Here is a 26,331-nt window from a genome sequence, read left to right as displayed (position 1 = left end):
CGTTTTTTAGTTTTTAAGTTTAAGGTTTAATTTTAGGTTAATTGGTGTAGCGGTACTAAAGTAACTTCATCCTGTTTTGACCTCCCCTTAATAGGGGCCCATGTCCATTTAAATTTGGGTATACCCCAATCTCACCAGGAAAAAAAAATGTCAAAATAAAACAACCCCTTAAGAAAATATCACAAAAAGCCATCTTGATATACCCATCCGGGCGATCCCAATATTTTCCCGCCCGAAGTTCCCTCCATCTATATCCCGATCAGGTTTTTCATCTCAGCTCAAGCACTATTTCAAACATATATGATAGGCATTCCCAAAATCCATCCAAACCCTAACAACCAAAATCCCTCCCATTTCTCTAGATCTATCAATGGAGGAGCCGACCAACGAAGACGCAGCTGCTGTAATTATGGAGGTGAAAGACAATTCCACCCCACATTCTCAGAGAAAAAACCCCCCTCGTCGTAAACTTGTTCAGTCGACACTTTTTTCACATAAACCTCAAGTTAATGAAATCAATGTCCCGTTAAGTCAAGAGACCCATGAAGATCTAAAGGAAATAGGTGATTGTAGTAGTCCAAATGGTAAGAGGAAGAGAAAGGGGAAAGGAGGAGGAAGTGCCAAAAAAACTACTCCGAAGAAGAAAGTAAGTATTTTTTGTTACTCAGGGTTTGAAATTTTGGTTGTTTTGTTTCAATTCTGCTCAAATTGAATGCAATTTTGATAATATCTATTATCTAGGGTTGGAAATTTCATATTGAGTGATTGATGGGCATTTTTTTTTTATATTAGGGTTTGTTTCTCTCCTTGAGTGTATCTGATTGATAATCCTTAGCTGAAATTAGTGTACTGATGGTAGCTTTTTATTAATTTATGTATATTGCATGCGGCTGATTTCCCTTCTTTTCTACTAACTGAGCTAAATTAGAAATAAGGAAAGTAAACGTAGCTGTTTTATCTTTGTAATGTACTGGAAGCCACTGTTCAATCGGGTTTAGTATATTTTAATGAGTGCACGTGTTTGGGGAGATAAACTGAATTGCATATGAGAATCTCCGGATTATACATATTGCAGCGAATTGATATCAGTAGACAATGTGAAAGAAATAAAAAAATTGGTTTGCTACTTTGGAAACTAGGAGTACATGTGGTATTATGGATATTGAAGTGATACCACTGAGATATCATATTTTGGGAAGGTGCTAAAGGGAGGGATATCATGAATACCAAATGTAATAGAGTGAATATAGGGTTGAAACGGTTAGTGGAAAACCTCAGTTTATGGAGTTCGTGTAACATTGTTATTGCCCGTGGAAGAAGTGCCTAATTTAGGTTTATTAACCTGGTATACTTCAGAGGGGTGCTGTTGTAGCAACTTTATTTGACAACATTACCTTACTCTATATATGTTACTGTTCTTATGTTCTCTGTTGCGATGCGAAGACTGTTATTGGAAGCAATCAAGCTGTCCTCTATGTCGGTCTGTGTAGTCTGAAAATGCTGTTATTCTCATTGTTCTACATGCAGCTGTGCATTGATCTGTGTCAAACTTGATTCACAGGCTCCTGATTCAGGAAAGGAGGCTGCAGCTGCTGGCACAGCAGAAGACGGGAGCTCTCCACTAGCTGCTGGTGAGTGAATATAATGGGCCGGTTTATGCTGCATGCTTTCTTAGAAGTTTGACGATAAAATTTTAGCTGAATTTGCAAAGATGTTTGCTGAATATGGCCAAGAAATTGACACAGAAGTGTAGGTCATTGATGAATCTCAAACCGTTCTTGTTCATCTTAACCACTCATAGTATGGTGAAATACATGATAACAAACTGACTTTTCATGTTAAATCTCTGTAGTAGATGTGCATAGGCTCGTAGCTCATTGGGTTACTTGCTTCACACTACTTTTGCAGTTCAGTTTTGTTTTTATAAGGATCGTTTCTTTTTCTGGTAGACTAATGCTCTCCATATTACGTTAAGAAACTCATAGTATTTCACTCTATGGTGCTCCTTTGAAAGGTAAAAAGAGCAATAGGCGGGCAAAGGAGAAGTTGCAGGGGGATGCTTCCCCTTGTAAGGTCATAACACCTGGTAGCTCCAAGGGAAAATGCCGTCGACAGCTAATGACTAAATGCCCATCGGATGCTGCAGAGGGTCAAACTGAGCACGCTGAAGTACCAGTTATTGATCTAAGGTTGGAGGCAAAATTAGCTGCTGAGGTTAGTCTCCGTTCGGCATGATAATGTTTCACATTTTACACTTTCTCTCTTCTGATTACATTTTCTTGTTTCTTGCTGATATAATTTTATATATCTAGGCTTGCATGCCATTCAGGTGTTCTAATTTCTCATTTAACCTTCTCAAGTGGGGCATAATAACTTTTCATTAACCCACCTTTGGGAAAACAGATATATTTTCTTTAGAGGCTGTTAGGCTGGGTCATTTGACATAGGTAAAAGCAACACAGAAAACAAGACAGAAATATTCGGATATCTTAAAAGTTCACTCATGTGTTAAGCTTTGGTTGTTCACTGTGTTTTCCCCCTATTTTTTAGGATTTCGTATGCATACTCTTATTGATCACGAAAAGGGTTTGCCTCTTTACCCACTATATTATGAACAGGCTTGTGCCTTTCAATACATGGATTTCTGAATCTAGGATGTCAATATTTTGTTCATTCAACTGTTTTATTCATAGAGTCACTGATTAGTCTTGCATGTTTCTTTTCAACATGACAGTATTTAGTTGGATATCTTTTGTAAGCATTACAAGTTACATAACATACTATATAGTATGTCCTGTTACTTCTATCTGCTCAACAATACCAAGCACAGTTATTCTGTCAAACTGCATGTGCTCTTCATTTTCTCTTTGTTTTGCTTAGAATGGGTACTGTAGTTAACCTAAATTGTCTTTAAGTACAAAAAGTGTTGAGTAATCTTATTAATAATATTTATTGATAAAGAGTTTCTTCTGTCTGGTGAGTGCATTGTCCTTTCGCTTTTGCCACCTTCTAGTTCTGAGTTTTTCTTGTATTTATCGTAGTTTTAAGATGCTATATCTGACTGTAATTCAGGAAAATGCAAAGCTTTTTGCCGGAAAACAAACTCATCCATTTTTTTCCGCACGGAAACTTGATAAAAGGTCTCAAGAGACTGTGTTGGCAACTGAACCGGAGAGTAAGTCGTGTTTGGTTCTGCCAGATGATTTTCATCCTCCAATTCATGTATTTGAGAAGCTACAGGTATATTATCTCTGGCTTCCTATTCACATGACCTTATAACTGAGTCAGATGTTAGTCTTAAGAGAAATTAATTTCCTGTTACCAATTTATCTTTCTATAGTGGGTTGACATTGACTTTTGTTTCAGGCGCAGGAGGATGTCTTACTAAATTGGACGAAGTGGTCATTTTGTGATGAAGCCTTGATAAGTTCCAATAATGCTCCAGAAACCGCAAGTTTTTCAGTCTTTGAAGGCTCTGTGAAGCCCTTATCATTTAATGACTTTCTTACGGTTCCAAATTTCGTTGAGACCTCACCACCTAAGAATGATATGTCTTTGAATCGATGCTGTCATCAAGCACAAATGAATTCTATGTATCCGGTAACTACTCCGACTTCAGCTGGTTTGAAGGTATTACAACATGTGCAGTGCTATTAGTTGGGGCCAAATTTTTGCAGAATTGTTACCTTTTCTCGTTATTGTTCCACTTCTTTTTTCATCAAATGTATAATGTACATCATACTTTTATTAAGTCATAGTCCATCTGTCCATGCGAAATGCAGGCTCAAGAGAGGAATGAAGTTGATTTGTCTGTGGAATGTACAGATTCCATAAATAACTCGTTTGTTGAGCATCACGATGGGTTTTCTCAGGAAAGGTTAGGCTTCTCTTACTTGGACCGTAAGTTCTTGTACGTGTATTCTTCTGGAAAAATTGCTTCGTTTACGATCTCACGTGATATCTGATGAGCTGGTTGTGCTTCTTTCAGTAGGCAAGCCCTTGATATGCGAACAATCTGCATCATCTGTGTTTGAATTTCATTTTATAGTTTCTCCAGTTTTCAACTTTTCTCTGGTTCTTAGCTATATATAGATTCTCTTGGTTATTGCCTTATTGGTGTATAATCTATGTGTTTGTAGATTTTAATCACCCCCCTACTCACAAAGAGCACCCAGGAGACAAGGTCATGCTCAAAGTTACAGTATGCAGATACCCCTTCACTTCCCATTTCAGTCCGACCGTACCCTTTTTGGGTGCAGTTCCTCATAGAAACACTAAATCGCCAAACCCATTTTTGATAGACCAACAGGGAAAAAAAAACTGAAAATGAAAGTGGAAAAAACCCTAGTAACTGAAATTGGATAGCTTCACCTAATTAAATTAGAGAAAGATTAACTAAGAACATTCATTTTTGAGGTTACTAGTTGAGAATTTAAAAGACTTGATAATTTTCTGAGTTCCTTGTTTCGTCGTTTCTCACATTTTGTTTTTTTAATGGAATAAACAGTAGGGTATTGTACACGTTACTTGTGTATGGATAGTATTGTGATACGTGGCAGTGACTTGAATGTTAGGAAGTTTTGAATCTCAAAGTTTGCTAGAGAAATGTCTAACCAAAGAATTAGGCTAACCAACAAAGTATTGGAAGTTGAGGTAGTTTTATTCAAGAGAGGCAAGTTTTTGTCAGGACCAAAGTACTTACAGAATTTATTCAAAAGCTGTGATTGCTTATACCCTTGTAGGGATATTTGAAGTTTGAATTGAGTCATATTTGAGATGTTGTATGCTTCATTCTCTTCAGCTTGTAGCCTTAAGAGTTTGACTTAGTTAACAAGATCCATGATTCCATCTAAGTATGAATCATCTGTCTTGTGGGACATCAATGAAACTAATTGGATTCTAATTTTACTCTGTTCTTCCTTCGTTTGCAGAATGCCATCATATAATATCTGTACTGGTAGTCAGCCTGATAGTAGCTTATGGGCAACCAAATACCAACCACGAAAGGCTTCTGAGGTCATATAGCTTAAATTTATTTTTCTTTTATCGTTGATTATTTCTCTTGTATATAAATTATAATGTGATTTGAGATCAGATGACTTGCTCACACTCTTCTTTGATAATGTCATTGTGCAGGTGTGTGGTAATGGTGACTCTGTGAAGTTTCTTAATGAGTGGCTGCAGTATTGGCGTCAAAAACGCCCTCAAACCAACAAGAACTCTGCTCTTAATGATAAAGTTATCACTCTAGATAGCGATTGCAGCTCAGACGAGAACTATTCCGACGCAGAAAGTGTTGATGAAGAAGGACTTAAGAATGTTCTTTTAGTTACTGGACCAGTTGGGGTACGTTCCTCTTTTATTTGATGAAAAAATGATGATCCTCTGTTTCTTCTCTGTAGGCTTTAGCTTTATGGCTTGAAGGCTTTATTTCGCGATGCGTGAAATTTAAATTTATGTATTGTGCTATAAATCTCAGTAGCTTTACCAAGGAAAAAGAATGTTTAACATAGATTTTGACTTATCAATTATGTTTATCTGACCTTGTTCTAATTTTCTACAATTTTACACGAAACTTTTGGATACTAGCATTCAAATTTTTTGCTATACATAAGATAAGATCGCTTATCCTAATCCTTTCGCTTTGTGATTCGGTGTAGAGTGGGAAATCTGCTGCTATCTATGCGTGCGCCAAAGAACAAGGGTTTGAAGTTATTGAGGTACCTCCATAACTTGGCAATGATGTTTATATTCTGTTTTACTCTTATGCTTCGCTGTCCTGCTATGGTTTCATTATATATGCACACACGTTAGTTGTAACCTGTAGCACATAACCGGTGGCTATCATTAAGTTGTGGAGTTGGTCACAACGTTTTGCAGAATTACCTCTCATGCTGTCCTACTATTTGACAAGGGTAACATCCATAAGCTGTTCAAATGATGGGCTCAATTCAGAAGAACTTGACAAACGAGAATTGCGACTTTTGATGTCTTTTTGTTTCCTTGTCTAAGTTGGCTTCCAAAAAAATCATAACTTATGGGATAGTGTCTGCACAACAAAAGATGGAACTTCTGATTTTTCCTCTATCTTTCCTTCTTAGTTTTTTATGGTTCTCCCCAACCTTCCTGTGATGACTTAAGAGTTTTCTAGAGAACTCCCCTCCTTGGACTGTTGGAACCAGTAAACCGAGTTAAAAGGAGGTCCACAATCTCCTCTTGCAATCCCAATAGATGGCATTTCTGAGCGCTCAAAAAGTTACCTTAATTGCTATTAGGCCAATATTTCAGACCAGTTCTCCAAAGTTTGAAGCTAAAAAGTAAAAACATTTGCATTCGGCCACAAGAAGATAACTACAGAGATATATGGAATTTGGATTTTTATGTGAATCATTTTATGACCTGTTTATTTGGTGCCGCATAACTTGCTCACGCTCTTGTGAATTGCATAAAAGGCATGCTCTAGCTCATTAACAGTTTTTTTCTTTCTTCTTGGGGTAAGAATAAGGAGGGATAGATAATTGCTTTGCAATTTTGGGAACCGATCAATCTCCCTCTTTGAATTACAGAATTTTGATAGCTAGACAAAATTTCTTGGAGACCCCCATCTTATGTTTAAAGAGTTAAACCTGACTCTTAATCTATAACTCCCACCATATCGAATCAACATATATTTTTCTTCGATCTTTGATTCCTTTTATCTTTCCTGAATAACAGTTAGGACACTCAGCCTAACTGATATACATCAAGTTGTCCTAGTAACATTAACCATGTCAATTATCTCGCCTTTTGGTTTTCCCTTTTTTATTAAACAAGACCAAGATTTATTTTTTTTAAATATGATAAGTAAATAATCTCATTTTTAATCTAGGTCAGCGCATCTGATTGGCGGAATGGAGCTCATGTGAAACAAAAATTTGGAGAAGCAATGGAGTCACATCGTTTCTCAAAATGGTTTTGTCATCAATATTTAAAACTATTACACATTTGTGCACCTCGTCTTGGTTCGGTAGTTTATAGTTCATGCTCATGCTTATTGTGATTTCATATTTTTATCAGGAGGGTTATTTTCTTTATTTGGTTGATTGCATGCTTTCGTTCCCAGTAGGAGAGATTTCTCATTTTTCCTCATAGTCTAAAGACTAAGTTTGAAATTATAACATTTCATGTACTCGTAGTTCTTTGGTTAGCATTGGAACAATGTAATCAGTGTTGTTTACCTCTCCATTGAACACGTCTAATAATTTTGTCTATCCACTGTTTAACTGTTAGGAATACAATTTTGAAAGTAACAAGTTAATAACCTAAATCATAAACTTATTTTCTACGTCCTCTCTTGATCTAAGTCAGCTCTGAGCTGTGGGTTTGCTGGATCTTTAGATGTTGGAAACTGAGCTTAAATGATGAACTTGTGACACAGTAATGCATCGGCCTTTGGACTCTATGACACAAGCTAGCACGGTTGCTTTGATGGGCCGCACACTAGTTATTGGGTATCATGTCTTAACATCTTGGCCGCAATGCCTTGGTTTTCTGTTGACTACTTGCCTTGAGAATAGACTTTAAATAGGAGAAGTGGGTGTGAAACTAGAAGAGTCTTAAGTTGGAATGTCACGGAGATTGGAGCTCATACATTTGAAAACTTTTAGGGAATACTTTTTATACCAAAAGCTAGATCGTGTATAAGTGGCCTGGAAAATACATATTCCTTGAAACCATCATTTAGCATTATGTCATACCAAATTTGTAACTAAAACTTAACTCTACCAAGTTTGAGGTGCAAAAGTCCCATTCCTGAGAACTGAGTTCCTCTCTAGAGCAGGTTGCTAGAGGGTTTTCAATAAGTACTGCTGAATTGAGGATCTAATATTCATGACCATCCCAGAGGGTTCCCGCTTCTAAAAGAGGAGCCAGCAACTCCTTGAAGGCTGCTGTTCTCAATTGGATCAAGGGTTAGGGTTAGTAAGCTTTTGAACAATTTAAGTTTGCAGACATTGTTAGTTGGGATAATTTATGTACGGAGTGATCAACCCCTGTTTCATTTTGAGATTTTTTTTTTAATCTTGTATTCGTTTTGTTTGGTGCTATCTTCAAATGTATCGCATTTTGCTTGCTCAAGAAAAAGAACTTCTGAGGAATTCTTCGTAGTTAACTTCTTCTACGTGTGCACAAAATAAAAGTTACAGCAGAAAGAGAAAAGTATTAACGCGAAGACAGTCTGGACTTGGTTAATTTACCATATTTCTCTTTAATGTTCAATTGTATATCTCATTTTCTAGCTTGAGTGTCTTTAGCAATAGTATTCACTCAACAAGCTCCATGTATACCAGTCTTAGGAATTGTGCCTTGCGAAACTGTGCTCATTGTTCAAAGAACTATTTTGCCGATCTCATATACTTTTTATTGCTTCTATAGGTCGTCAGAGGATTCTGCAGGCTCACAGATAAAGAATTTCTTGTCTTTTTCCTCTGTTCAGAATGGCAACTCCTCAGATACTCTGAACACCGATGTTGTTGAGGTGATTTCAGAAACATGCCTGGAAGAGCCAGAGATTGTAGAAGTAGAAAGGGAAAACTTAAATATCTGTAATCGGGTTACAAATAAGAGTCTGATTCTCTTTGAGGACGTGGATACTATTTTCGATGAAGATCGAGGTTTAATCTCTACAATACAACAACTTGCAGAAAAAGCAAAGCGTCCTATGATACTCACATGCAATAGTAAGTGTGTTTTAATTAATACACCAAACCTGTGTTGTTGGCATCCTGCCTATCTGAACATTTATCTTCTGTGCTTGGATGTAATTAATTTTAGGTCAGGATCCTGTCCTGCCTTATCAGTTGGATAGACTAGAAGTGCGTTTCGAAGTTCCATCAAGCGAGGAACTTCTAACATGTTTACAGAAGGTACGTGCCTCCATCTTTACCCTTTCTCAATCTCCAGTCTCCACACTTTTATGCGTAAATATCTGAAGCTATTGTTGTTTCTCTCCTTGTAGATCTGTACGGCAGAAAATGCTGACATTCCAACGTTGTTACTCGAGCGATTTCTTGGGTGCTGTGAAGGTGACATTCGGAAAACCATTATGCTGCTTCAGTTCTGGTGCCAGGGTATAAGAAATAAAAAAGGTCAGGAAAGTTCCCTTGAGTTAAATAGTTTCATCAAAAAGCACGAATCTTCAAGTTTGATCCCTAAGAGCCTCTTTAGATGGATCTTTTACCTTTTACATTTGCTGGTGTGCCAGCAACTGCCAAGCACAGAATTATGGATTTAGTTGTTGGTTCTACCTTCTATTTTGGTTAGTATACTGATGAGAAAGGCTATTAAGCCTCTCATAAAATGACACAATTGGAGCTAGCACAGAAATCCTCACCACGTAGATCAGCATATATTAAAATCAGCCTGTTCTAAAACCTCCAAAGACCTTGTGAACCCACTTCCTACCCCCAAAATTTCCCCCCATTAGGTGTAATACAATTTAAACCCCTTTTTGGAATGGTGGGTCCCACAAGAAAGCCATGTATAAGTATAACCAATGAATGAGCGACATGCTATGGTGGAAGTGGTTTGGGGGCTGGAAGTGTTTTTGAATTCCCTAGGTGTTCCTTTATCTGACAAACTTTTCTAGATTTAGAAAAAAATGGCGGTTTCCACATGATATTCTTATTAGCAGCTGAGCAAAAAACAGTTTTTGGACGATGGATTCCACAATTACTGCGGCTCCGCTTGGATTTGCGATCTCAATATTACTAATCTTTCTCGTATAATTAAATGAATAAGATCATATATATAATTAATTAAAAGCTATATTTCCCAATATGCAGAAAGGGAACTCCAGCTGTCTTATCCGCTACAACTTGACCTTGATGCATGGCATTGGGTACTACCGAAGGTAATACCTTGGGGCTTTCCTTGTCAACTATCGGAATTAGTGGACAAGGAAATAACCAAGTTGTTCACTACGTCGAGACAGAGTACCTCATTGCTAGAGATAGTAGAGGAAGAAGAGCTTAGCCTTGAGAAAATGCAGGATGCCTGTGAGATAGGTTATGACAATGAAACGGATAGTATTGTGGCTAAAAAACAAGCTATGTTAAGTATGAACGGATCTTTGCACGAAGGCAATGGTTTTTCCACTCAATTTAATGGTGTTGCTGAGTTTTCCCATTCGTCAGGATCCCCAGTTGCATTTACTCTGCATAACGCAAAGAAAAGCCAAAGTACAGTATTTTCTTCCCTTTCTGGTGATGAATGCACTGAAAATATTCCAGCAGCTTCACATATAATGCCGAATTATCCTGATGATGAAATGCCAGGGGATGATTTTTGTAAATACCTAGCTGATCTAACGCCTGTCCAAACTTCCGTAGACGTATATACAAGCCAGCAACACTACTTCAACGGAGAACTATCAGAATTAAATTTGCTTAGATATTCTGAAACAGAAAGTCAACAGATGTGTGACACATTTAAATCAGTAGATGTATCGTGTGTGCCTGAATCTTCTTATGTTGCAGAGACTGAATTTAACGGAGTAGGGTGTAATTCCAATACAGTATGCTACGGCGAGGCTTCTGTTTCTTTCGGAGCAGTTTCTCTGAATGGTGCGAATTCATTTCCATGTTTTTCCATGGATGCTAACAACCCAGATGCAGATAATATTTCTGATACCATAGTAAGAACTGCCAATGATAGAGACGCAGAAACAGCTCATGAAGATGAGAAAACAGGAGATACACATATTGAACACTGGGAGAGTCCAATCAGAGGATATCAAGGGATGGATGAGTGTAGTCGTGCAGATTTTAACAAGACTTCAACCTTATTTGAAGAGGATAGTTGCCCGGAGGAGATTAATCCAGTTGAAGAAGCATGGAAAAAGTTACGTTGTTGTCGGGAAGATCTAAAGCCGCATGTCACCTCAGAAATGAAAGAAGCTTCTCAGTTTCAAGCACTTGTTTCTGGGATGGCGGATCTAATCTCAGAAGCTGATCTGATGCTTGATTGCTGTCAACCTCTTTTAAGTGTAAGAGCCTTCAAACCTTTTAAATATCTCAAATTCAAAAATCACTAAGCACATAATCACACATTCATGCATGCCCGTGGGGTCAGCATAGAGATGCATTCGGGCAAATTTTAGTGATGGGAACTGGGAATTGTGGGATCTCCTTCCCATGAAAGTCTTTCCTATAAGTCAATATGAATTTATATACAATATTTGAACCTAATAGGAATTGAAACATAACTTCGAAAATCATTTCGACATATATTTGCTGCTCCACTGCATAACTTTTGAATTTTGTAAGTAGGATCCCCATATTGAAGGATATTGCCATTACCACCACGTTTTTCTCAGTTTGTGTTACAGGCCTAATGGTTTCTACCATGCGGTGTTGCAAATATATTTGTTTGTGCTCAAGTGACCACTGAAACTACATGCAACTGATTTTAGGGTTAGGCTGATCTCATGATCACGGAAACTACATGCAACCTGATCAAAAGTGTATTCTTGTTTCACTTAAGGCCATTAGTTTTTCATCATTATGATCAAGTAGACATTACACATTAGTAGGGCTCAACTTTCCAAATGGGTTCCGAAATCACGTAGGTTATCCTTGTGAAAATTCATCATCATGAACTATAACCTCTTCAAAGGCTGAATTCTTTTCAAGCTTGGATCTTATTAACAAAACTGACATGGTTAAGATTTTGAAGACCCTTTCTCGAATACGAGTCTTGAGATGATGGTGACAAACCATAGTACGGAGAGTCAACCTCCTAAATATTTTGGTACATTTTTATTTATTAATCATGAGATGATGCTGAGAACGAACTTTTTTGCAGGACTTCATTGAGATGCCGATGGTATCAAATGTGGAACCAGACACCGCCTACTGGTCTGACAAGCAATTGGAGATGGCATCAACAGTAGTGCAACATGGCCTTGGCTACTTTGCGAAGGAATCTCGTAAGTGTGGACCTAATTTTGGGTTAAAGAAGACGGTAGATTTAGCATGGGAGATGTTCGCCTGCACAACCAATACAACAGAACTTGGTAAGGTCCTTACACAGGACCTGACCGCAAGTCAGATTTCATGTGTTGGAAGAGGTTCAGAGAATGGGCCACTAAGAGCTGTTATTTCTTCTAAAAGGTACCGGCTTCTCTGTTTCGCCATCCATAGTGTTTTGGACCTTTTGGTATATGACATTCTTAGGTTTTTTGGGGTGTTTCTTCTTCTTTTTCTTTGTTTGGTAATTGTTAAAAGAAATGATTTTTGAGGGTCCTTTTTGTAGCTAAAAGCCAATCTATTTTAGGCCACATGACCAATGGTGATGTTGAAGTGTATATAGATTTTCAAGAGTTGGCGTGCATTTTCACTTACCATTTTCCATGGTTCTAATAAATCTGTCATCGGTATCTTTTGGTGATACAGTGGAGTACAGGAGCATCTAAATAATACAATTCAGGGTTTGGTTCCTTCAAGACTGTTGTTGGCATTGAGAGGTTCTGCATTCAGCGATTATGTATCTTCCCTTTGCCAGATTTCCAAATCCGAAGCTTCTCGGTTGTCAAATAATATTGATAAACCGACGAACCGACGCAGGTAGGCCACATTAGGTGTCTAAACATTCTTCATTTTATTAGTTTTACTTTTCCTGAAACGGAGGTAGTATGTTATTTGGTATATGAGTCTCTGTCTAGGAACCTACTTGTCGTAAGAAGTAACCATTTTCTGGAAACTTCTCATCATCTTGACCCCATCTTATTGGCGTAGCACACAACAATACAGATCAATATCCATACTCTGGTATGACCTGATTAAAAATAGAGTTCAACTTAATGAATTGATCTTTAAAACGGGCCAGCAAGGCAAGACTTTACTCCCAAACAATTGCCTAATCTATGTTCTTGTGGTATGGTTTGCAGGGGGAGAGCGGCTCGACACTACCTGAGTGCCGGCCAACTGATGTTGTCTCCTGAAGATGTGTCATTACTGGCTCAACAAAACTGTTACGGCAAGGTGTCAGGAGAATAAAACCTATACAATTTAACATGTTTTGTATTTATCTATGCTATTATCACAGAAGAGTGTTAAAGAAGGCAGCAAAGCACTTCATGAGACAACAATTTAGTGGAGCAGCAGTGACCCAAAGTACCTTACAAAAGCTGGATCACGCATGTGCCGCTTAAACTGTGTGTAGGGGGTGGATGTCTGACCTGTGAAGTCCAAGTACAATCTCACCCCCATTGAAGAATTAGATTTAAAAAGTGTAATTAGGTTCTTAAATCATGTGTTAATCACTCTGATATCTAAATTATTGAACGTGATTCAATTTAGTTAGTCTCTAACAAGTAACAAGTGTTGTAGGACAATAAAATTTATAAATCCACAAATGGGTATAAGCCTTTCGGAAACGCTTATTCTTTCTTCAGTGATGCTTATGCAGGGTAAACGGTTCTAGGCTTTCCAACGTGGTGATTCATCTACCACATTTGCTTCAGTAGCAACAACCTTTAAGTAAAGTAAAAATTTATTTTGGAGCAGGGTATGCATGTGAGGAAATGCATGTTTTTGGTAGGGATATTTCCATTTTTTGAAGAGGCTTGAGTATCAAGACTGGGACAGCTTGTGTTCCCTGAATTTCAATCTACTGTAGGACCTTGGGTGGGGTTTGGTGAATGTGAATGGTTTGGCCCCTAAAATTAATTCTAGTGGATAAGTTTGCCAGTTTGGATTCCGGATGTGACAAATTCAAGAGAAAGAAGAAGTGTATTATCCAAATGGATGTAGATAAATGTAGTTGTCAAGAAGATTCGTTGAAAGATTTTTTCTGGCAGCAGAAAAAACAAGACCAAAAACATGAGAAATGCTAGGATTTGCTTTCCTATTACTTTACTCGAAATTGAGAGGTTACTGGGCATCCTAACTCGGCTCAGCTTAATTATATCTTGTTTCATGTACAGTTGAAGGACAAGGAGTTGCACAGAGCATTGACTTCTGAATCTCTAAATTCCACTTTGAAGGTATCCTTGACGCCACTGGAAGTCTTGTTAAGATATGCACCATTTTGTAAGCTAAGCAATGAAGGAACAGCTTGCCACATCTCTCGCTTCCATAGCAAAGATAGTAGTGTATCCACGGCTCATTTTGCTGCCAAACTTGTAGTTGGGAATCGCCTTACTTGACTTCGTCCTTCGGAAGTCTCCAGATTTTAGTTTGATCCTTTGTTTTACCTGTCACTATTTACTCCGTCTGCTCACGCTTACAAAAGGATGGCAGATTATTCATTCTTTTATTGGGTTAGTTGAACGTAATTTTCACGAGGATGACGAGCCAGAAAAGAATATGTTAACTTGAGAATAAACGATGCAAATTTACAAAAAGATAAAACAAGTTAAAGAAGGAATATTTACATCTATACAGACGTCAGCATCCATGGCTACAAATATTAAATACAATGAATAAAGGGTTAGGTCAGAGACTCAGACTTGAGGACGAACCAGATAATTACACTTTTATCATGGAAAATAAATATTTTGGCACTGACAATTAGAAAAATGAACTGTCGATTTTCTGTCGCTTAGTCAACCACCAACACTCCCCAATTGCCTGGTAGTTTCGTTCCATTTTCATGCTCTCTCTAGTCTAGTGCACAACAACCGGCAACTTTGGGTAACAAGTTGATTCATTCGTTACTGTACCTTTTTCAGGTATACCAGTTTCTGTCCCTGAAATCAGTCAATTAAAAGTCACTCGCATTTTACTATTCCAAAGCTACGCCGCTACGGGCTATCCGAAAGGTGAAACGAGAATCTCTACTTTCGGCTCGCAGTGGACTCTTGGTGAGCTGAAAGAGCATTGTGTGACTATATAATCTACCTAACCGTTGCGAACCTGAAAGAGCGCTGATGTACCGCGCCGTCTAAATGGTTACTCAAAATTGGTTAAGAAGACCAAAATCAATAATTCCTGGGTGAAGGACATTTAGATTTTGATATTGTTTAAATGGACAAAAATGTAAAAATAGACAGGATGTAAACAATTTCATCCTACCAATTTTCAAATACTTTCTCTTATTTTTAATTTACATCAGGATGCATCCAGTTTCATCTTTGCTATTTTTTAAGTTTAAGTCGGGATGAATCCAGTTTCATTCTTGTTATTTTTTTGGTATTCATTTCCCCCATAATAATTTTTACTCGTCCATTTAAACCATGTTTTAAAAATATTTGGACAAATGATCCATTTTCGGGTTACTGTATATAATTTCTTTTTCTTTTTAGGGTGATGATAGACACACCCAGCTTTTCTCCGGCAATGTGTCTCGAGAGGGGATCGTGTGGTTTCAGCAGCGCTTCTCTGCATAGGGATTAGAAAGGATTCAAGTGGGGCCACCTTTTATTAGAAAGGATTCAAGTGGGGCCACCTTTTTATCTCACACGATGCAAACCGAAGTACCATTTCATGGTACATGTAGCATTATCGTTCCTTTTAAGGGTATTTGTTTAAAATACTCGAATTTCTACTAGTAATGTATACAGTTTCTTTGTCTTTTTAAGAATGTATAAAGTACCCCTAAAAAACAGAGTTGTTAAAATTGCTTTCCAAGTCCGATTTCCAAGCAAGTACTCGTTAATTTGGCGAGACAATATTCTATTCGTCTCTGATTCTGAGTTTTGGTGAGTTCCAAATCCGAAATTCGATTTTTCGAGTTTTGGCAAGTTCCAAGTTTAATGTTTCCGAGTTGTGATTAGCACAACCGATTTTTCCTAGTTTTGATGTTAGTCTCAATGTATATATCTATCATCAAAACTCTAATAAATACATTAAAAATTTCATATATTGATACTCCGTATATTAATAAACTCTATCTATAATATAAAACAAAATGATTTGTTTGGTGTTAGTGACAGAAATTTTGGCGGTCGTTTTTTTCTGACCAAATCGCCCCTCCATGTTTCCATTTTGTTCGTAGGAAATCGTAATAACCCAGAAATTAAAAGAGTACGACCGTAAAAGTGACGAGTTATGCTCTATTTTTTCAATCTAAGATGTCCCTCCGTGAACTTATAGTTTTTCCTACGCCATCACGAGAATTCTGGTGAATTTTTTAAGCACGAGGGTTACTTGCATAATATTTCTGAAACCATCTGATTTTTCCTCCTCCTCCACCACCACTCTCCTCAACCTTCTTCAATTCAGCCCTTCCATATTTTCAACTCACCACTTTTGGTTCAACACAGATGGCTAATTATTTCGTCAAGATATCAAGTTTCGGCGGCAGTTTCCTAATTATTTCGTCGAATTGCTTACCATAATTACCGAATCCAGCTCAAAAATAAGTCGAACCAAAATCAATCCAATCCAACCGTATACAAAATAACTAACTACTAATCAAATACATAAATCTAATTCCAATTGAACATATTGCAAAAGAGACAGAACATGAGGCTCTGTGGTGATGTGAGGCTGTGTAAAATTTTGAAAAACAGAGATTGCAAAGAACAAGTTACTGCCGTTGGCAGAGTCACGGAGTGGGAGATGAAGTTAACATAAGAAATGGGGAAGTGACGGTACCGGTGGTAGTGTGCGGCTGCAAATGTGAAAGAGGAAAGGGAATTTACCTTTAAAGTGATAAACCTAACCTTGATTTTTATCCGAGTATTATATCAACACCTCGCCCACGCGTCCTGACAAAGACACGTGTCTAGACTCTAGCGGAACTAAGTGGTCTATGTTTACCATAAAGTAGAGTGCGCAGCGCAGCTTATTGGCTCTAACTTTCTAACCTAAGGTTAGTATCTGGTCTCATATTGCCACTGCCAACAAAATAAACACCCATCAAATCTGCAATTTTTCTATAACAACGCCGTGCCATTTTGGTGAATGCCGACCCCGATGCACCAGCACCGCTTTCTTCAACAGAACCGCCACCAGCCCACCACTAGCATCATCGCCATTATATCCATATTGTGCCATCATGGTATTTGCACTAACAATGCATATATAAAGGATTGACAATGTTATTTGCATCAATTTTATACCAACGTCATGATCAGTACCATCACCAGATTCACCACAAAAAAAAACATATCCCGTCATAATGTTAAGTTTTTATAATAACGTCGTGCCATTATGGCGAATATATTCCTTTTAAAAAAATAATTTGGTGAATGACCCGATACAGAAAGAAGGAATTAGCCATAGTAGTATAACACAAGCACCCCTTCCGCCCCGTGTCATTATGGCACGGGCAATCCACTAGTATATTAATAAAAAATCATAGTCCCAACCTGGGCCGGTTATAAACAGTAATAACCTCCACATTTTAATATTAATGGATTTTTTTAGTCACACTATAAGGAATTTACCTCCATATATTAATATAATTGACATTATATTGGAAACTTTATAGATCTTGTTACATCAAAATATAAGGTAAAATAAAATATTTATCTATTGTTGTTTTAGACAAGGATGTAACTTGTTGAATTGTCATCGCATCTTTTAATTTGAGGATGTGTAATATCTCATTACTATTGACACCTTCTTGTTGAAGTCAAAACATTTCCAACTTTTTTAGCATGTTTAAAGCTTTTTGGCGTGAAGCTTTTAGTATCTCCGTACTATCATCATCGAATTATCTCCCTCCACTTCTTATCTAATTCCATCGATGATTTATTCTTCGGTTAAAACAACTTCATTTACAATTCCATTAAGAACGAATATCTTTGATGTTCCCAAAACATGTTCTTCAATTCGTTTCAAAATATTTTTTACATACATTGAATTGGCTAGAAAAGTATTGAATATTCTTTAAGGTCTTATAAGTTCATACATAGATATATATATTTGTGTAGAGACAGAAAATATGTATACACATTATCCAATATCATTAACTTATTTTGAATTAGCAAAAAAAAAAAAAAAATTTAAATACCTCCCTATATTAATAAACTCCATATATTAATAATACGGTGAAGTCTCAAGACTATTAATATATGGAGTTTTTATGGTATATCCAAGTATTAGGCCGAGCTTTAACGAGTTCCAAGTCTGAACTCATTGTTCCTCGCTCTCCTACCGGTTGGTCTGCGAACCGAACTACTTTGCCCGTAGTTAGTGATTCTGCCAGCCCCCATAGTATTGGTCATTGCATTGTTGACTAAGTCAATCTATCACGGGATATTGAAATACCACCAACATGAATTTGCATTAATGCCCATATTTTAATATATGCTATTCAATTCTGCGGGAAACTCAGTGAAATTTGGTGGGTTAAAGATAGGATCGTCAATGGGTCCTGGTCCTCCGGGTACCTGATAAGTGCATAATTTATATGATTTTAGAGTCCATTTCATACTTGTTTTAGTTATAATTCTTGCATATTATGTTGTTATTACTTTTCCTTTCTTTTATTTTGTGTTTATTAGGTGAATCATCTCAAAAGGAGTGACAATGAATATAAAAGAGCTAAGAAGTGAAGTACTCTAAGTATCTAAGTGTTCAAGTCAAAGAGAAGTGAAAGAAGTATGACGAAATGGAACAAAAAATGCTCAAAAACATGAGAAGATCCAATCACCAAACTCAACTCACTCAAATCCAGGAGTTCTTAACACCATTTTGAAGAAAACAAAATTACAAAGTGAACGACGAAGAACGAATGAGGTTATTCCGAGTTTGAACGAAGGAGTTACGGGAAAAACAGTTAAGACGCAAAACGACGATCTACAACACTACAATTGGCATTGCTACTAACAATACCGACTGTGACAGTATTTGGGATAGGAAAGGTGTATTTTAGACCCCTACAGTCGGCATTGCTCATAGGAAATCGACAACGCCCACTGTAACAAGTTTTGGGAGAGAGAGTTGAGTTATATTGAGCCCTAACATCAACATTGATCACTGGAAATCAATCATCTATGCCGACTGAGACAAAGTTATTGGGACCTTTTGACGTATTTTGACTTCCAAATCAAGGAAACTCGGCCTCGGAAGGATTCTAAGACCTAGATCTCGTGATTACTATATAAGAGGACTTCTACAACAATAAGAAGACATCTTTTACATTACTTTTCAAGCTTGGAGAGGAAAAACAACACAACTGAGCAAAAGCTAGGGTTTTGGAGCGGCTCTCATCAATCATAGCGATATTTCTTCACTTTTCTCATATGTATAATATGGATACTACTACATCCACGAGTAGCTAAATATCCAATTGATTGAGGATGAATTCTAAGTTCTAGACAAGATTTGATTTATTATATTAATCTATTTTAAAGTTCTCCATATGATTATCGCTTGTTTATACGATTATGAATGTTGATGATTGATTGATAGATTGTTTAGGTGGCTAACGGAATTGCTTATTGATTTATCTAATGTGAGTATTGAGTTAGGAGATAAGTAATTGTCAAATAACTTTTACACGAGTAGAGAACACGAAACCTTGCAGAGGGATTCTGTGGAGCGATTGTGTGTATGAACAACACTAAAAAGTGGACCTTGATCTAAGAATCTAACTAGTAGGATCAACCAATAAATTCATAAAGCATTAACCATTCGGAAAAACTACACATTGAGTAATCTAATACCATGTGGTTTAGACGAATAAAATCTGGTAGTCGAAAACTTCTGTATCCAATGACATAAGGGATTTTGAGGATATCACTAATTTTGTTGTTATTCCAAGGTTGGTGATAATATATGATTAGTAATGAGTATATATGCATAATATCTCATTGAAGGTTTGGTAACAAAGAAGGATTCCTCGATCATCTCTTTCTCTATTGCTTACTGTTGAGATTAGTCATACATTGTATGGGTTATGTACGATCCTACGGTTTATAATACTTGAGCAACCCTAATCTTGCAAGCCGGTTTTCAAGATTCATTAGGCCCATGGACTTCAATACTCACAACTTAATCTTTTAATTACTCTGTTTGATTGTTTTAAAACTCAAAACAAGTTCCTCTTTGTGACACTTTGACAACTAAAACTCCCTGCTCTTCCTGGGAACGAATTTGATTTCCATTATATTATTTATTAATTAAGTAGATTTAAAATCGGTAATTTGACTGCACCTGCAACTCGCATTAGTAAAAGTCGGGTCCGGTTCCTAAATTTGTGGGCCTAAAACTGGACCCGTTAAGAAACCCAGGTACACGTTGGGTATTGAAAAACTATCAGTTATCCTTTTTTTTTTTGCTTGTATTCAAATTATTTTTATACGAGTTTATTTATTATTTTCTTACTAATGTTCTAAATAAAAATTAATGATAAGTCACAATGGAACACGAGACCAAATTAAAGTCAAAACTAGACAAATCCTTTCAATTTTGCTAGAATACTAATAAAATAAACGGGTACCCAATATACACGGATACCCGCTGGGGATACCCTGACTGGACCCCGTAAGTTTTCGGGTGGAAATCGGATAAACCCTAATAGGTACAATTTTGAGACCCGGAACCGGACCTGAATCAACCGGATCCTGTTCGGTTCTGGATAATTGGGTGTCAATTGAATGCTCTAGTTAAAGATATTCTGCCAAATGTGGTTTTATGCTTTGGCAAGCTAGTCTTGATTCTCTGCCCGCTATGAAAATGCTTCGAGAACAAAAGATCTAGGTAGACAATGCGAATTGTGAATTTAGTAACTTGGAGGATAACATCGTAGAACACTTATTCTTTTGTTGTATTTCTTTCTTAATGAAATTTAGTGTTTTTTCTTAACGGTTTTAAGGTTAAAGGTTTCTTTTTTTTTGGATTATATTCAAACTGATTTCATGGTTTGGTGGCTTAAAAAATGACAGACAATATAATGATACTTGGAGATTTTAACCTTATGTCATTTGTTGCATTATTTGGAAAATAACAGAACAAAAACGCAATAGGAAAAAGATCAAAGACTAACTAAGAGCTAATTCATTGTATTAAGACCATTATTAGCCTACGGTGTTCTAGTTTAGAGGTTTTTTTAGGGCATTTCCATCGAGGTTCTTTTTGGGTGGAAAAAATTCATTGGAAATTAGTTTGAATTTTGGCTTGTGATTTGGAATTATAAACACTATTGAAGTTTTTATTTAATATATCTAATCTTTCCTCTTCAATTAAAAAAAAAATCTAACAAAAAATTTCCTCTCCGCCGAGGAGTTTCAATACTTTTGATCAAACTCCCGAGCCCGGTTCAGGATGTTACATCGTTTTCTGGTTCGTTGTATCATTTCTCAAAATGAATTCATCATTCCCAAGTGTCTTGGGATTTTTCATCGGCATCGACCTTCTACAACACTTTTTAGGTTCGTTGAGCGCTGTTCAGGATCATTGAATCATTTACCATCCCCACCAAGAAGATACGTTCAACTCGGTTCAACTCAACCAATTCAGGGGCTTTTAGTACATTCTACATTTGAGGTAGTTTACCACTTAGCACTTTAACTAGTTGTTAGGAATTTTAACAGAGACACTTTATAAATTACAAATTGGAATTGGTGGTTCCCCTTCTTTTTAATTGAAAATAAACTTTGATGTTCCTCTTTTATCAACTTCTTATGTTGTTGTTGTTGAGTGGGATATTATCCTAGTCTATTAGTTATCTAGTCTTCCCTAATAAATTAAGTAATATCATTGGGGGGAATGGAGAAAATATAAAGGTAATAATATCAAATTTTGGATAACGTTATAGATCTCAGATCATACGTTAGGTCGCCCTACAACGGACTGATACAAATATTCACATAGTGATGCAACACATGATACCATGTGAATATTAAGTCTCCCCATTAACAAAGCCAACTTCCTTTGGTGGGGTCAAATAAAATCTATGATATGAATTTAATTCTTAACCCCATACATAACAAAAATATCAGCTTTATCATGCACATTTGCCCTCATGCAAGAAGAAACTTCCAAAAAAACAAAGCAAATTTGAAGTAAAAAATGAAAACAAGTGGGTTATCCACCTACTTGTCCCTTTTCCATCCATCAATAGGTCTTGCACAAGTTTCATGTCAACTTGAGTTATTATTATATTTTATATGTGTTAGAGCATTGATCGGTCGAACTCGCAAGTTTGCTATCTCAAGCTTGTTGTCAATATTAGATGTACAAAACTATATCTTGATTTTTAGTCTACTAAAGACAAGTTTCAGATTATGATTTGAGTATGGTAGTTGAGAATCAGAGATCACGGAATAACCCTCGAAGATTGAAGACTGAAGAACAAATGAAGGCATTTGTAGAGGTATATGAACACTGAATAATCTTAATTACTCAAAACATTTGTCGTTCTATCTTTGGAGACTATGTCGTATGACTTTAGTAGATTTTATATCGCAAAGCAGAAATTTAAATTTCAAGCTTGTCTTGGTTAAACTCTCGAAATAGTATTCAGGGAACAAATGTTATATCCCTCCGTTTCTAAAAAATAGGCAGGTTTCTTTTTTTGGGTATGTCAAAAAAATAGGCTTGTTTCCATATGTGGAAAGTCAAATGTTATGATTTTACTACTATACCCATAGAGGGACCACTTCTCTCTTTCCATTTTCTCTCCTAATACAAAAGGGGGACCACTTCTCTCTCCTCTTTCTCTAATAACAAATGAGTGGGGACCAAAGGATATATTAGGAAAAAAACATGGAAAAGTGGCTCCAATGATTAGTTTTCTTAATTTTTGTGAAAACCAAACGAGCCTATTTTTTAGAAACGGAGGGAGTAGATTCTTAACAGTATCAATTAAAAACAATTAATCGTTCAAAGAACTATATTTGTTTCAAGTTGATCATTTGAAAATTTCAAACAACAATGCATATTGCATATGGCTATTGGGAATGTGTCGGATCACTTATATGAGGAAAAGAACTGCTTGGCGATAGGTAAACATACTTATATGTTTTACCAAAGTCAGTCTGAGTTTCGCATACTGTATAGGTTCGCAAACCCGGTTTGCAAACCATGTACATCTGAGTTCCAAATTTAGGTAGGTTTGTGAACCCTTTCCATATGAATTTCCTGAAATGAAAAGGTTTGCAAACCCTTGTGGCATGACTTTCACGAACTACCAAGGTTTGCAAACCCTTGTTGCCTGATTTCGTTAATTTTAAGTGGTTTGAAAACTAACATAGTTTTTAAGACAAACTTTGTTCACTATGAACCATCATCATTGTGCACGGTTCCTGAAAAGGAGAGGGAACCAAGTACACCACCAACTTTTTTATTCGGACCCATAAGACAAAACCTAATACTATCAACAAGTAGATCTTCAAAAGATCATTGCCTTGTACAGGTTGATTATCGAATCACTTGATTTTACTTTAATTATATCAATAAACAATGCAAAAGTAAAAAGTAATATAAGAAAAATAAAATTTTGTTAATGGGGACAACTGCAACTGCAGAAAAACCCTGTGACCTCGTCCAGCTTAAGCAATGTATTATATTGAACTGCTACAAACGCTAACCTACTATTCGAGTTTGGATGAGAATGTAGTTGAGACATAATTCACGGTTCAAACAATTTAGTTGCAGTCGTGCTCCTTACATCTATTGAACCTCGCAAGATTCCATGCATTTGATTCCGTTAGCTGATGTTTGTTACAGCCTAAGAGTTGCTTCAACTTCAGTGAAGACTTTTTGATATACTGATTTCACAAAACACATGTTTGATTTCCCTTTAGATATGAATCAAGGTTTTAGAAATCTTGTGTTTGTTTTAAACATTTTTTTTTGTGGAAATCACATTTCAATTGATTCAAACCAAAATGATGATTGCTTACAAGATTATCAAAAACACCAAAATATAAGATAATCGAAACCCAAATACAGATGACGGCACCAATTGCAAGTAAATCGCGAAGAGAAAGAGCCATGAACCTCAAAGACATCCAATTTTTAGAGATGTAGTGGTGATAAATGATGGTATAAACCGGAATTAACTCTGACCGTTTAAAATTATTATCTTCTTCAATAAGAGATGCTCCAAATAAAATGGAGTATTTTGCCAAAATCTCGTAGATCCAAGCGATGCCGAGCAGAATCATTGATGTTCTTGATGAATCGAGAATAACAATCCAAGGAACACCATGGAGATCTGAAATAATCACTATTAAAGCGAAGAGAAAATCGTCCAAAAAGACGAAGAAAAGATCGCCCAAAACAACGAAGAATTGTCCATAGACCCTAAAAACAACAAAGATAAAAATTGCAAACTAAAAACACAAATTAAATTGTTTTCATATTTCAACCAACTAGTGTCGATATACGATCTTAGATTAAAATCTATCAAATTTAAGGTTTATGATCAACAATCCTTGCATGACCTTATATTAGAAGAGAAGGACTGTAGAACAAACAAGGATTATGATTAACCTAGATACGAGTTTTGTAACTGTCTACAAAGATTATTATCAACACGTGCTTTGCGATCCCCAAACAAAGTCTTATTGTCTCTCTCTTGTTCTTGAAGAACAAAAGTAATGGAAAACAACCTTATGAAGCACACACAAATTTTCAAGGGATAATTTATATAGCTTACATGAACCCTTTAGTTATAGTGAATGGTTGTTTTAATCATAAGCAAGTTCATGAGCTATTTTCCTCTTTCAAGACTCTCAATATTTCGAGAGTCTTTCAAAAATATCAACCTTATCAATGATGAACATAGAAAGATTACAATTTTTTTTCCTGAAAGTAGGAAGATTACGATAATGTTCAGTCATTTAAAGAACTCTTTACATACTAGATAAAACTAGCCAAGTGTACATGTTGTTACCCAGTAAATTAATAAATCGTAACAACATTGATCTCAACTCAAGGCTACTGATAGGGGCATCTATTTGTTTTGGGTCAGGGCCGGTCCTGACATTTTTGTGGCCCCAAGCAAAATTAAAATTATGGCTCTTAGTAAAAACAAGCCAAAGTTTTCTCTATTTTTAAAATGCCTAATCCCGCATAATGTATTTATATATTGTTTATTTCGCAAGCAAAATGAAACTCTAAAGTAAATTACCTACCTCGATTAGTTTAGAAAATTATGTACGATTAAGATAATTATCTAATAAAATTTCTGACTATATTTTGATAGGCAACTTTTAATCATGCCAATTTCTTAACTCACAAATTGAGTAATTCGAGACTTGTTCAAGAGTATACGAGCAATGAGAAAATAAAAAAAATGAGACGCTAATGTCATTATAGTGACGCCATAGGTCCAATTACAAAACTTAACACGGAATATCTTACTGGTTAAAATTTTAACCGATCAAAAAAAATAACTGAAGGAAAGTCGGAGGCTTTTTTTTTCTCCTTATCAGCACAAACTACCTTAGAAATATTTGCACAAACTAACTATAAGTATTAAGGTATATGGCGTAACACAGGTCTTACTCTAAAGTACTTGTTTAACTTTGCACTAATTTTTATCTTATCAAAATCTTATCCCAAGACTAAGATCTCACTGGTCAACCATGCAACCATGTACATTCACCACACCAAACAAAACAATATTTGTGCACCCCTAAGAAATATGATACATAAAATTGGTTAAAAAGATCAAAATCAACCATTCCTGGGTGAAAAGGACATTTAGATTTTGGTACTGTTTAAATGGACAAAAATATAAAATTGACAGGATGTAAACAGTTTCATCCAACCCATTTTTAAATATTTTTTCTTATTTTTAATTTACATCAAGATGCATCCAGTTTCATCCTTGTTATTTTTTAAGTTTATGTCAGGATAAATTCATCCTTGCTATTTTTTTGGTGTCCATTTCACCCATAATAATTTTTATTCGTCAATTTGAACCATGTTTTAAAAATATTTGGACAAATAATCCATTTTCCAAATATGATATCCCATTAGCAGCCAGATTAATCTTAGCTTTTTCTTTCTTGGATTTTGATGCAAACAGAACATTAATCTTAGCTTCAAAACGAAAAAGGAAAAAAAAAAAAAAAATCAATGTGTGAGGCACCGTCCCATGTCCTCTTTAGGTAACAACACGCTTCCATAACAAGCAAAGCAAGAAACACGATTTTCATTTCTATAGTTTGACTTCGGAACCATTAACTCGGTAAACGATCACTTTACAGGACGTAAAACGCAAAGACTTCCCCATAATGTACCATGTCTTAAATTTAATGACCGGCTGTACTAGTAGTTGCAATTTTTCCTGTTAGGTAGATAGATGATAGATCATTCCAATCCAATTCTCTCTTTAATTTTATTTCCATGTTGATAAAATAAAAAATATATATTAACGTTAATAATAAAAATAATTTCGACGAATAGTGACGATTACATAGACATGGTACATCTCATCCTTCTC

The 26,331-nt window shown here is 36.2% G+C and overlaps 1 protein-coding gene across 3 annotated transcripts; it reads left to right on the top strand.

The window, feature by feature from the left end:
• The first annotated feature begins 208 nt into the window (after positions 1–208).
• Positions 209–13,407, top strand: LOC113306859. 3 transcript variants are annotated; one of them, XM_026555774.1, is made up of 17 exons: positions 209–646; positions 1,562–1,631; positions 2,015–2,214; positions 3,073–3,240; positions 3,367–3,600; positions 3,783–3,877; positions 4,932–5,016; positions 5,137–5,346; positions 5,661–5,720; positions 6,869–6,951; positions 8,413–8,717; positions 8,812–8,903; positions 8,996–9,125; positions 9,822–11,023; positions 11,842–12,149; positions 12,432–12,602; positions 12,926–13,407. In XM_026555774.1, the coding sequence occupies exons 1-17, from the start codon at positions 371–373 to the stop codon at positions 13,032–13,034; spliced, it is 3,798 nt and encodes a 1,265-aa protein (XP_026411559.1). In that variant the 5' UTR covers positions 209–370; the 3' UTR covers positions 13,035–13,407. The 3 variants fall into 3 exon arrangements, with proteins under 3 accessions (XP_026411559.1, XP_026411558.1, XP_026411560.1); XM_026555773.1 differs by having other exon boundaries at positions 3,367–3,630; XM_026555775.1 differs by having other exon boundaries at positions 444–646; positions 1,528–1,631; positions 3,367–3,630.
• The last annotated feature ends 12,924 nt before the right edge of the window (positions 13,408–26,331 follow it).

Source organism: Papaver somniferum, chromosome 8 (genome assembly GCF_003573695.1).
Source record: "Papaver somniferum cultivar HN1 chromosome 8, ASM357369v1, whole genome shotgun sequence".
NCBI classification, from domain to species: Eukaryota; Viridiplantae; Streptophyta; class Magnoliopsida; order Ranunculales; family Papaveraceae; genus Papaver; species Papaver somniferum.
Note: the sequence above shows the minus strand (reverse complement) of the source record. Positions and strands in the feature narration are given on the sequence as shown.